The sequence below is a fragment of the Fukomys damarensis genome, unplaced genomic scaffold, assembly GCF_012274545.1.
Source record: "Fukomys damarensis isolate Sample0158 unplaced genomic scaffold, DMR_v1.0_HiC HiC_scaffold_12, whole genome shotgun sequence".
Taxonomy (NCBI): domain Eukaryota; kingdom Metazoa; phylum Chordata; class Mammalia; order Rodentia; family Bathyergidae; genus Fukomys; species Fukomys damarensis.
In genome coordinates this window covers 29,129,837-29,142,570 of record NW_022900924.1, presented here as the reverse complement: position 1 = coordinate 29,142,570, position 12,734 = coordinate 29,129,837, and the positions used below count along the sequence as shown (strand labels likewise).

General features: G+C 32.6%; 1 protein-coding gene across 1 annotated transcript in view; it reads left to right on the top strand.

Annotated features, from left to right (window-relative positions):
• Pdcd10 (programmed cell death 10) overlaps positions 1–12,734 on the top strand; it is a 41,534-nt gene that overhangs the window by 21,452 nt on the left and 7,348 nt on the right. The window contains exons 3-5 of the mRNA XM_010606687.3: positions 7,122–7,175; positions 10,185–10,302; positions 11,390–11,516. Coding sequence (XP_010604989.1) covers positions 7,122–7,175; positions 10,185–10,302; positions 11,390–11,516 — 299 coding nt within the window. The remainder of the gene's footprint in view (positions 1–7,121; positions 7,176–10,184; positions 10,303–11,389; positions 11,517–12,734) is intronic.

The window sequence follows — 12,734 nt, the reverse complement described above, 5'->3', positions numbered from 1 at the left end:
GAATGGTGGCTTGGATAAAAGTTTTTTTGTCTGTTAAATTAAATATTCTGGGAGCAAGTGACCCAACACTAGTATCAGAAACTCAAGGTCCTATCATGTGCTCTACCATCTGCTGTGAAAATACCACTGTGCAGGATTTCTAGTAAAGGTCCACCCTTATCCCCTTTGTGATCGCTTGTTTCCAGCAGAGTCTACTTCCTTAAAGCAATCATGTCGAAAGACCTACAGAAGACTTCATTTACATTTCAAGAAGTTAGATGCGTGACCAAACTTTACTGCAAAAGGAGGTTGGGAAATTTAGTTTTATTACTAAGCAGGAAGCATATTTTGAAAAATCTACCTCTATTACAGTATTACCATGTAGCGTTAGAAGTACTCTTAGGGTTAGTTATTTTATCTGTTGGAACTGTCAACCAGTAATTAATTCTACTGTTTTTTGTTGTTGTTGTTGTGATATTTTACTTAGTTATTACAGGTAGCTATTATTAGAAGCAAGGGCATCATTTTTGTTCAGTAAATACCGAATGTCAGCCATGTATTTGCTAAATACTCTTCTAGGTTCTATAGATCTGAAGTAAAAGATAGTGTACCATTCTCAGACATCTATTAGGAAACATAAATATTTAAGCAATAATGTACCATTCTCAAACATCTGTTAAGAAACGCAAATATTTAAGCAAATATATTATTCACTTATCCTTGTACTTGGAATAAGGTAAGCAAATAGTCACTCAAAGCTAGTTAAGTAATCTATGTTGGTAACAATTACTGTTTGAATTGCTTGACTACAAGAACAGTTGAATCCAGAGTTATTCCATCTTTTCCTATCTGATGTCTAATTTGATAGACTGTTGAACAGAATCATTTTGGGAAATTTTTGGTTATTTATCTCGCATTTAAAGTCTTGAGAGGAAGAAAATTTAGTTTCAGTTTGAGCTTCTAGTTAGTGAAGAAAACTGAGAAAACCTGTGTTCTAACAATTTCAGTGGCCTTTTTTTCTACCTATGAAAAATGGCTGTTTTTATCTTGACTTTGCATAAGATTTATGTAGAATGTGGCTTTTTGGTAAAATGAACTATTGGGATTCATACTGATAAAAATAGTTTTTATTTATGTGTAAGAAATTAATGTGAAAGAAAAAGATGTGACTAGGAATGAACTACCAACTCTCTTACATAAATATGGTAGTAATTTTTCTCTAGATGAGATCCAAAAACCCCTATGGGTTGATGGGACCAGAATTAGAATACATTGCCCAATGACTTAGTTGCTTCAAGAACTAATTATTAGAGGGCCGGGTGTGGTGGTGTACTTCTATAACCCCAGCACTGGGGAGGCTGAGGGAAAAGGATTGCTGTGAGTTCGAGACCAGCCTGGGCTACATAGTAAGTTCCAAGTCAGTCTCAGCTACATAGTGAGACCCTATCTTAAAAAACCCAAAAAACTAAGAAATAAAGTTTGAAAATGAAGTGACTGAATGTGGCAGACTAGAGAGATACTCCAGAAAGTTTCCTTGGTCTAATTCTCAAATTGAATTTGCTAATCTTAACATAATCTTAACATGATAGTGTGAAGCTTTTAAGAAATTATTTGTCATATATTCAAAAGCATGTTCAAAACTGTACAAAGTTTTAGAAATAGCAATGATAGTGAATAAGTTTTCACTTGACAGAGATAAAATTAAGGGCTTGATTTAGCAATGGATTGAAAAAATTGTATTATCACATGTGCAGTATTCGATTAAAAAGTGTTTATTCAATTCTAGCATTATTCTCTGGCAGTCCGATATGTTAAGTAACATCTAAATAAAATATTTAATGAATTAAGCATTAATATCAACTTGTAGTTCAACCACAAATTTCTCTATAAGTCTACTAAACAGGAATTTGTAGTTTAGGATGATTGCTTTTCTGTGCTTTGTTGATTTACAGATAAAAGTGGTTCACATTAACCTATAAGAAAATAGCAAGGGTGAATATTTTACTGTAAATCTAAATGATTCACTAACTTTTATCTGCACTGTATAAGGTTAAAAATTTACTCATTCTCACCTTAACATTTGATCCATAAGTACTACAGTGGTAGTCTAGAAAATCCTGTTAACATAAACTTTTATCTACTGAAATGTCCTTTTGCCCGAGGAAATTTTAATAGTTACTTCAGCTTACAAGGCAGAATTATTTATGGCATTCTGGGAGCTTGATGCTTGTAAGACTTGAAAAAGCTACTCCAAGACAGCTGGGAAGGAGTACATTTCTTGTTTAATCAGCTGCTGGGGTGTCCAGAGTCCAAATACACTGCGTGTGCTATGAATGTACTGGGAAATAGGTCTCCTTGTTGGCATAATGGAATAATTGGTTTCTAGAAACCTCGTGCCAAACCTTAGATCAGTTCTCGTATATTATTTTTTACTGATTCTTTGTACATGAAGGAGGAGGGAGTGACAGTATACTTCTTCATTTCAGGAAAAAATAGCCGTGTCATCTTTTCCTGTGACCTTTTAGTGGATTTGTTTTAAGATGAGGTATAATTTCTGCAACCATTTATGTTACATTTTAAAAAACAAACAACTTTACAACTAAAAATCAATTTAGGTCACCAAATGCTTATGCATTTTGTTTATTAGTAAATCACATAAAAGCATATTCCTAAATAATACTCCATAGGCTGTAAGTCAGCTATTTCTGTCAATTCTTGGCATATGAATAAAAGTCTTTAATTTTTTCCTACTAAGCAAATGAAACCTAGGACTTCTTCAGTTTTACCTACCTGCCTCATCACCCCCCTCTTTAGAAAAAAACCTTCAGACTTTTAGCATATAACTTTTTTTTGGGGGGGTACAGGGGATTGAACTCTAGTCCTTGCGCTTGCAAGGCAGGTCACCAAACTGCTGAGCTAAATCCCCAGCCCAGCATATAAATAACTCTTGCACAGTGCAGGTATTGTGTTTTACCTCCACTTTACAACCCAGAGATGGTCAGATTTAACATTTGGAGTTTGAATTACCACACAGTGGGTGTATAATCTTAACTCTATTTCCTTATCTGTAAAATGAGCATAAATTATAGTATAGTTCATTTTTTTTTTCAGGAACCTTGTGAAATAAATGAGTTATTGTATTAGAAAGTTTAGAATTGTAACAGACATACAGCGTTACTTGTTATGGAGTCTTTCAACATATAGTATATTTTCTGACAAAATTGTGGTCGTACTGTTGATTTTTGTATACTTGCTAGTAATATTTTAGTGATGTATTTTTAAACTAGTTTGGTGGCTCCGCATACCTTTTGTGCCAGACATTTTAACAGCCTCAGGAACTGAATCTTTTCAAAGCATCGAAAAAACTTACTATATAAAAAACACAGCTGGTTGCATTTGCTTGTGGCAGCTTGAAAGCTGACAGGTGACTGGCTGGTTCCATCTACTTCTGCTCTTCTGACATGCTTAGTTTTCCACCTGACTCACCTCATTCTCATTTGAATCAGGAGAAATACACCTGGAGCTTTTTTGGGGGCAGTGCTGGGGATTGAACTTGGGACCTTATACTTGCAAAACGGGTGGAGGAACCATTGAGCTAAGTCCTTGACATACCTAGAGCTTTTAGTTCTCATTTTCTTTCTTTTAAAAAACGGGATCAGTAATTTAAGGGAGATTCATAAGGGTAAGGGCAACAGAAGAATATTAAACCTTGGCTGATTTTGAGGAAGCAAGTAGATTTGTAGCAGTATGGAACCAATTAACCTAATTATTTTGGCCTTTAAAAATAGCTTTCATGAGATTTTATGTAAGACTCTTTAAAACTTGAGCAACCAAAGGGCTAATTGTTTTTTTTTTTTTTTTTTTTTTTAATTACGGGTTTAGGAATCTAGCTTGATGTCAGAAAAATGTAGGAGTGAATTGATAGATAATTCTAGAGGGAGCAGTGTAATACATGATCTCTCCATGGAAGTGAAATTACATGTAAGCTCTTAAAATACTTTTTAAAATGAACTAGAATGTAAATTTGACAGATTTGCAGTTGATAGTAAATGTTCTGAAAAGTTATCAAGCATATGTTGCAGAAAGAGCTCATAAAATTGAAAGTAGGCAGAATGTGCAGTTAAAGTGAGTCCTAACTTTGAGCTATCCAGCATGTCCATTCCATCCCAGTGAGCTTCAGCAGTTTTCCTTCTCTCTTGGATGAGATATTGTATACTTCTGTCTCTCATTCTGATTTCCTTGTTTTCTCACGCTTTTACTGGTCACATGAAGTCCTGTATGGCGGAGGTCCAAGTAGTGCTTTTTTTCCCTTTTCTGGTATCCATTTTTACAAGATTCACTTGTAATGTTCCTCCTCTGTTTAATCCAAAATACAGTATGTGTGTGCTATCTACTACCCAAGTAGTTTTATAGTCTTCAATCAGTCTGGATTCATTAAAAGTATTAGAAACAATTTTGTTTTATTTTCTGAACTTATATAAAAGCATATATTTATGTGGTACAAGCTCTGAAGAAACCTGTAAAGAGAACTTCTAAAGAAGATGATTTTAAAAGGCTAAGCCACTTTAAAAATCAGCTCAAATATCATCTTTGTAAAGACTTCCTTTCAACTTCAGTTGACAGTGATCCTATTTTTCTTGAAAGTACTTAAATTGATCTTTTAGAGGTAAAGGACTATAGTCTTTCTTTATATCGCTTTATATTGACTTCTTGCACATGATAGAAACTGAAGAGTGTGATGGTTTTTATAGAGCTAACCATTAAGCAGATTCACTGATAGGGTATACTCTGATCTGAGAAGAGTGAATTGAATACAGGTCGTCGGGGTAGCATTAGTGGTTTGTGTGTGGACAGATTTGATATGAATCTTGTTTCTGAACTTAGTAATTGTTTAACATTGGGTAAATTTATATGAATGAATTTCTTCCTCTGCAAAATGAGTATGATAACTTCGATTTATTCATGCTTAATTAATGATTTCTTAATCTATTAGAGTATCGGAACTTGCTACTGTCAAGAGAGGCACTGCTAACATGAGTATGATTTTTGTCAAATAATGTAGCACAAGTGACAGGCCTAAAAGTGGTAACACTTTTTAATGTGGTAGTATGTGTCACTGCCTAAGTAGTACAGACTTTAGTTATACATTAAAGGATAGTTTAGATAAATTTATGGATCAGAGATTGACTTCATGTCAAACATAGGTATGTACTCCCCAGGCAATGTGGCTGTGTATGAGTAAAATGAGCCTGTTGAGTTTATTGCAGAATATCTTGGTGTATAGTATACCCCAAAATGACTCAGTGGAGTTCAAGTGCTTCACAGCTTAGACTTTTGATTTGGTAAAATACATCTGACTATCCTGTGACTTTATCACTTTTTTGTAAGAGATACATATAAACTTAATCTGGAAATCTAGAGATGTAGATGCCTGTTGTAGTTAATTTTATTAGCCCTTCACTAGCATTCCTTGGCCTGTTTTATTTTCCTTGGTCCCTTCACATACCAGTCAGTGCAGCACAGAGTGAGTTAATAATGCTGATACTCGAAAGCATCCAAGTCAGCCCTTTGACTTCTTGTCAGAGGTCACTGTGGCTGTGAACCCAAATAAGGATCTGCATCCCTATTACAATGGAAACATTCATCCTGTCCTGTCTGTTCTTGTCTCCTTTGTGCAAAAACTTAAGATCTGATGTGCAGTATTGTTAATCTTAAATGGATTATAATTGCATGATTTATGTGGAAGTAGAAAACCATTGTCATTTTTAGAAACATACCTTTATTAAATTTATAAACTACTTCTGGTTCATTCATTTCCCATATGTGCTTATTGGACCCCTTCTGGTTTCGGTTTTATCTGCTGGTCCATTACTAGATTTTTACAAGTTTTATAGGATTCAAATTTAATGTTGCACTAAATGGTTTATTATTTTTTCAAAGCCGAAGTATTTATTTTAGCTGATTTTGTTGTTTTTTCTTTCTGCTTAAGGTAAATAATCTGTAAGAAGATAGGGTTCTTGGCATTTCTTACTATCTTGTTTAGAAATTGATTTAAAATATTGGATTGTCTGCTAGTTATGTTTATGTCATTTATAAAGCAAATTTTATATTTTCATTACCTCACATGACTGAAAGGACTATTTCATAATATGACATATATTCATAAAGCTTTTCTAGACATCCCTGCTTACATTACAAATCTATAAAGTTATATTATACTCCAACATTTAATATTGCCCCAAGTAAAAAAAAAAGTATATACGGTTTTAAATAAAGTTACTAGTCCAGTCTTTTGGAATTCATGACATCTGAATTACACTGAAGCTGGGTATTTTAAGTTTGGTTGTTAACTCTTCAGCATATTAAGTTATTTTTATGAAATTCTTTGCCTTTTTTGGTTTGCTGAAAAATAAATTGTATGAAGTATGTATAAAAGGGCATGTATTTTTTGAAATTATAAACTATTTTAGGTAGAAAAAAAGCATTTAGATATAGCTTTTGATTCACTATTTTAAATAATCATATTAATAGTGGTGAAATAAGAGGACAGTTACAAGCATCTCTGAAATCCAGATGACACAGGATTCAATTTGAATGTTAAACCCTTTAGCATTCTATTTTCTAAGTGATAAAATAAACTAATCTCAATGTAATTCTTGAAAAAGGTTTTGAAAAGCAATTTAAAAGGACCAAGGTAGTAAACAGAATGTAGTTTATTACATACCTACCCACGTTTTATGTAACTTGGTCCAACAGAACTGTAGCTGTGGAAACACAGCATTGAGAGTTTAACCTTAAGGATCTCTATATTTAGTAGTTCAAGTAAACATGTTTGTTTTTCTATAGGGGCTTAAAATTGTTATTTTGCCTTCTGTATTTATATCTGGTTTTAAGGTAGAATGCATCTTACTTTTTAAAAACAGGAATGAATAAAGAACTGAAGACACGATGTTCATGACACATTGTTTTCCACTGAAAATTCTAGATAACCTATTGGAATAATTATGATGATTTACAATTATTAACAAGTATATTTGTTAAATGTGTGCTGGCTGTATCATGATTACTACATAATGGAATATCACAAATGTGCTTTTCCCAAGATAACTGATATTAATAATGATTTTAAATTTTTATTGCAGTTAGAACGAGTAAATCTGTCTGCAGCTCAGACACTGAGAGCTGCTTTCATTAAGGTGAGTTACAAATAATTTATTATAATTATTGTGTATGTCATCTATAAATCTACCGTGTGATAGTTGCCAGTTCACTTTCTTTTAGTGATAAATGTTTTAGACATCTTATGCTTGTTTCATTATGCTCTGTAAGATTTAAAACACTTCTAGAAGGTGAACTGCAGCAGTGTTCATCTTAAACCTCATAGCATATAAGCTGATGATTTAACACAGAAGCACAGTTACATGATAGTAAATCAGTTTTGACCTACAGATGAATTTTGTTGTCATTACTGACTTTTGCATTTTATTTTTTTCTTTTGCTCTTTTGGGGGCAGTTCTTGCTATGTTTTGCTAGGTGACCTGAATTCAGGGCATGGAGCAATTCTTTGCCTTAGCCTTCCAAAGAGCTGGGACTACAGGTGCATGCCACCAGCTGTGATTTCATAGCAATGATTCTTAGTGAGATTAGTGAAGATTGTTTTGGAGAAACATAAAGTAGCCAATTTTTCATTATTTTTAATCATCACAATTTATTAAATTTCAAATGATACATAGGACAATGTGTCAAAAATATATGAAGTTTTTTTTATGGTTTTTAAACTGTTATAAAAAAGCTGAAAACCTTTTCTTTCCAGTCTTTTATATCCATATTTCCAGTTCTTGGTTCACAATGACAATTTTTTTATCAGGCTTTACTATCTGTCATTATTTGGAGAAAACAAGGATTGAAATAGTTTTCCCAAAATAAAGATACCCTTCAGTATTACCTTAAAGAATGACGTTCTGCTTGATTTCTACTTACCTTTGTCCCCCTTTGAACTGTCTGATACGCTGTCTGGTCGGCCAGGTTGAGAGTGACTGTTCCACCAAAGTGTGTGTTTTTACCCTTTGGCATATTTTTCTGTAAAAATGTAATCTCTGGTTTAAGTGCAGTTCTATTTCTCTGTCCAGAGACATTGGATAAATTATAAGTTTTAAAAATTAGAAGCAAGTAGCTTAAACAAGACTTAGCAAGAAGACATTGAGAGTATCCCCAGATGATGTACTTAGGCAGCCTGGGGCCCAACAGTTAAGTCAGAAGGGTTCCATGAAATTTTTTTTAAAGGTTAATAAGGATATTTAACATTTCTTTGAAACTGCATGAACTTACATCTTAAAGTAGTTTGCAATTTCAACATACTAAATTTGTCTGCATTCCTCTAAATGGTGTCACATCTATGTGAACCATATCATTGGTGGCCACTGTGATAAAAAACAAGTATTACCAGAAAGCAATTTCCAGGAGGAAATGAGGCTGGCGAGTCTAATCTAAGGCCAATATTTGAGAAATTTTACAGTGCCCAGGAGGCACAAATATCATAAATAGCCATAGTTCAGAATGAAACAAAATACTTTCTTTGATTTGTATGTATATCATTTTTTTAAACTCATTTGTTTAGGACATAGTACTTACGAAGTTACTTGGGTCTATCTAGCTATTTAGTAGCACTATTAGATGTTTATTTTGGCACTAACTTTATTTTATGAACTAAAAGGGACCTTTTATAATAATCTTCCAGTTTTGGCAGTTTAGAGTCCCATACCAATTTGGTGTTGAAAACTTGTGTTCAGACTTACAGCATTTAACTATTTTGCACTTTAATATAACTCACAGAGATACTTTTCTGCTGATATTCTCTGCAAGCATATAGAGAATGCTTTCCTGCCCAGCCCAGTATAACTCATTATGTAGGTAGATTTAATGCTACTTAGAGAAGATAAACCGTTACCAAATACTACATTAAGTGTAACTCTTTGACAGTTTACCAAATTAATAATATAATAGCACATCTTAAGCAGTATTTGGACTACTTACTTTAAAGCAACTCTTTTTTTTGTTTGGTTGGGTTTTTTTGTTTTGTTTTCTCTTTTGTGTCTTTTAAAGTCAACTTTTTAAAAATAAATTTTATTTTGAATATATCCATGGAAAGAAAAAAAAAACAAAATTGGATATTAAGAAAGTAAACTCGGATATATTTTATTGTTTTTAATCCTCTATAAAAATAATTTCTTGGAGAAGCAGTTGAGCAGCAGTTAAAATAATCCCCAAATTGAAATAAAGTGTATATTTTCTTTTCCATTTCATTCCACAACCTTTCAGTTTTTGATACTTGAGATCTAGTGAAAAGCAACATGTTAAAATGAAAAGGACAGTAGGAAGAGAAGAAAGCTGTAACTGCAGTAACAGAGTGGGATTGAAGAGTGGGAAGCTACCTGTGCTTGACACTTTGGAAGCAAAAAGATTGCCATCTGAGTAGGATCATAAATTGTATTTCTACTTGCTGTTTAATATTAGGGCAAAAAAATAAAGAAGTCATCAGCGTACAGATTTAAGTTGGCAGGCGTCCAAAAGAAAACCAACCTTGAATATGTTTTGGTTTTGTGCATGTGTATAGTATTAGGGATTGACTCAGGGTGTTTGAATTGACTGAGCTATATCTCGAGCATTTTTTTAAAGTTTTTTACATTTTATCTTGAGGCAGGGTCTCACAAGTTGCCAAGTTACCCACACTGATCTCAAACTATTTTTTATGTTCTTGGAATTTTGTTAATTTAATTGCAAAGAGCCTGCAAATGCTGGTGAGATGAGGTACTGCTTGATCCCCAAGGTGAAATATTAGATAAGCTAAAAATCCTCTATGTATTTAGTTTAAACCAATCAGAATAATAATAGATTACCAAAATACATATAATCTTTATTTCTTTGTTGTTTGATACCAAGAGAATATAATGGGTAAGAAATATGAAATACTTGTTCATATCCGAACTTGTTCAATCGGAAAATCGGACCATGGATATAGTAAAAAGTTATTGATAACACAAGTTTTAACAACAAAAGTGAAATGATTTATGCTGTTGCTGTAAGATATCTGCCCATATCACTGATCTGTCTAAGGCATTCCTAATGAGTTTTCAACAAATAAGCTTTGGCTTTAAAATGCTGATTCTTTTTCCTGTATTTTACAACTGCCATTCTTTTTCTTATAGGCTGAAAAAGAAAATCCAGGTCTCACACAAGACATCATTATGAAAATTTTAGAGAAAAAAAGTGTAGAAGTTAACTTCACAGAGTCTCTACTTCGTATGGCAGCTGATGATGTAGAAGGTATTATCAGAAATAGAGCCTTATTTAGATAATGTTGGGAAGCACTTCTTTGAAGCCATAATTTGACAAAGGATCTTCCTTCTCTCCCTTTTTATGCTCCCTCTTTTTCTTATTGTGATGATAGTGGAAACCTTCTATGTAAAATAGAAAGCTCTTGATCTTTATTTTTATATGGTATTTGTTAGAAGTAATTATGTGAAGTTATTTGTTGATACTGCATGCTTTAGTTTATCCCTATTAATAAAATGTTTGGAAAGTTACAGTTTGACTAAAAGTTAAGCTCTGTGGAATGGTTATTTTATTTTGTGACATGTTGGAAAGTTGTGGACATTTTGGTTTTTTAACTTCAATACAATATTTTTCTTTTCTAGCATGGATTTTTGAAGAAATATAACAGCCATTGTTTTGTCACCTTTCTTATTTATGTATTTTTTAAAATAATATAGAAATGAGATTCATTTAAAACCATTAGTCACTTTCCCATATAAAATTTCTCATATTAAGGGGGAAAATGTAGGTATTTTAGCTGATTTCATGAGTTATCAGTCTGAAGAAAGCCCTCTTTTTTTTTTTTTTAGATTTTAGCACTTGCAGCCTGTTAGGCCATAATATATTGAATTGGTAGTTGTAGTTCTTCCAAATCTACATTAAACCTGGTTGTAAGCTTGTTTTGCTTCTGCCAAGTCTAATTAACTCCTTTCCAAAACAAAAAAAGAGATTCTGCTGTTCTGTGATCTTATCCCTTGTGTTGGATTTGAAAATTTTAGTAGGTTATTGTGATGTTTTTGATATAATGAACCATAATTATATTCATTGTAGGGGCTTTAAATTATTAAATACATAAGATTTTATAGTATTTAAGTTTCCAAATTGATAATGTTTGACTTGTATACTATTTTACTTGGAGAGAACACTGATGTTGCTACAGGACTAAACTGCTCTAAATAATTCTTCTTTTGTGACCTTTTCTTTTCTAATTATCAATCTTTTTTCTTCCCATACCCCCTTGGATGAGCATTGGAAATTCTTAGACTTAAATATGTCAGAGAATTGTGTTATGTGTTTTGTTATGTGTTTGTTTTATCAGAGTATATGATTGAACGACCAGAGCCAGAATTCCAGGACCTAAATGAAAAGGCACGAGCACTTAAACAAATTCTCAGTAAGATCCCAGATGAGATCAATGACAGAGTGAGGTTTCTGCAGACAATCAAGTAAGTGATGGTTTGTAGTTTTTTTCTAAAAACGTACTTAAAAAGCACTTGTTGTAGATGTTTGTATTTTGATATATTAATATTAGGTTGAAATAAAACTTAGAAATTTTAAATGCTAAATTTTTATTAATTTCTAAACTTTTTCTTTACAATATTGTTTAGAATGTTTAAAAATAACAATAAGATGTACATAAACAGAAATGTAATATGAACTACATAAATGGTTGGAAAGTGTTGGATTCAACAGAAGAGAAATTACATAAATCATAGAGAATGGTAACAGTAGGCCACAATTTTTATTAATTTTGTTTCATTGCATAAGTCATTAGGATAAGTAATGCACTCATACACATGAATAACATTTTCTAATACTGACCAAACTCAAGCTCCAAATCCTTGGTTTTGAGATACAAATATGTGAGACTCAGAATATACAAGGGGCTGGGCACAGTGATTCTCAGAAGGGCAGACATGGGCAGTGAAATGTGGGGGAGACTCAGTGCTTGGTCTCTAGATGTATATCTTTAAACTAGAGAGTTTCGCCTCAATTGATAGAAAATAAACAACAATTATAATGTTCTTACTAGTGTAATGTTTTGGTGAAATCATGCCTAGATATTACTTGAAAGAGAAAATTTAGCACAGGCTTTTTTTCTGAAAGAGGCTGACATGGAAGGATATAAGATACACTTGAAAAAAGTAGTTTTCATCTATCAAAAAAGTATTCTTTGAGATTCACATTCCAAAACACTGTTTCAGCTTGTATGGACATATATTTTGAATGGCAAAGAGTACCGGCCCAATGTAGAAAATGATGGTTCATGTTAGTTATCCAAACCAGCTATCAAGAAATGACTCTTCTCTTTGCCAACAATTGAGGCCCAAAAATGTAACAGAGGCTTTTAATAGCCAAAATCTATGTCATAAAGGACAAACCTTAAGGATTTTATATTTTCACTTTATAAGAAAGCTCTGACTTCCTTTAACTTTTTAATATGTTAAGAAAGAGGACAGCAGATGGTTTATGGTATTTTAATATGACGTTAAAGTAATATTTTTTATCCATAAAGGTTACAGTGTCACCATTCTCAATTTCTGTTTCTAATTTTCTGGTAATTTAATATTTTTTTATTTGTCTTATTAGATGTATGTTTGTTGCTAAGCCATGGTAATTTCTGTGGAAACCTGACATTTAAAGTAATATTTTCAGATTTTGTT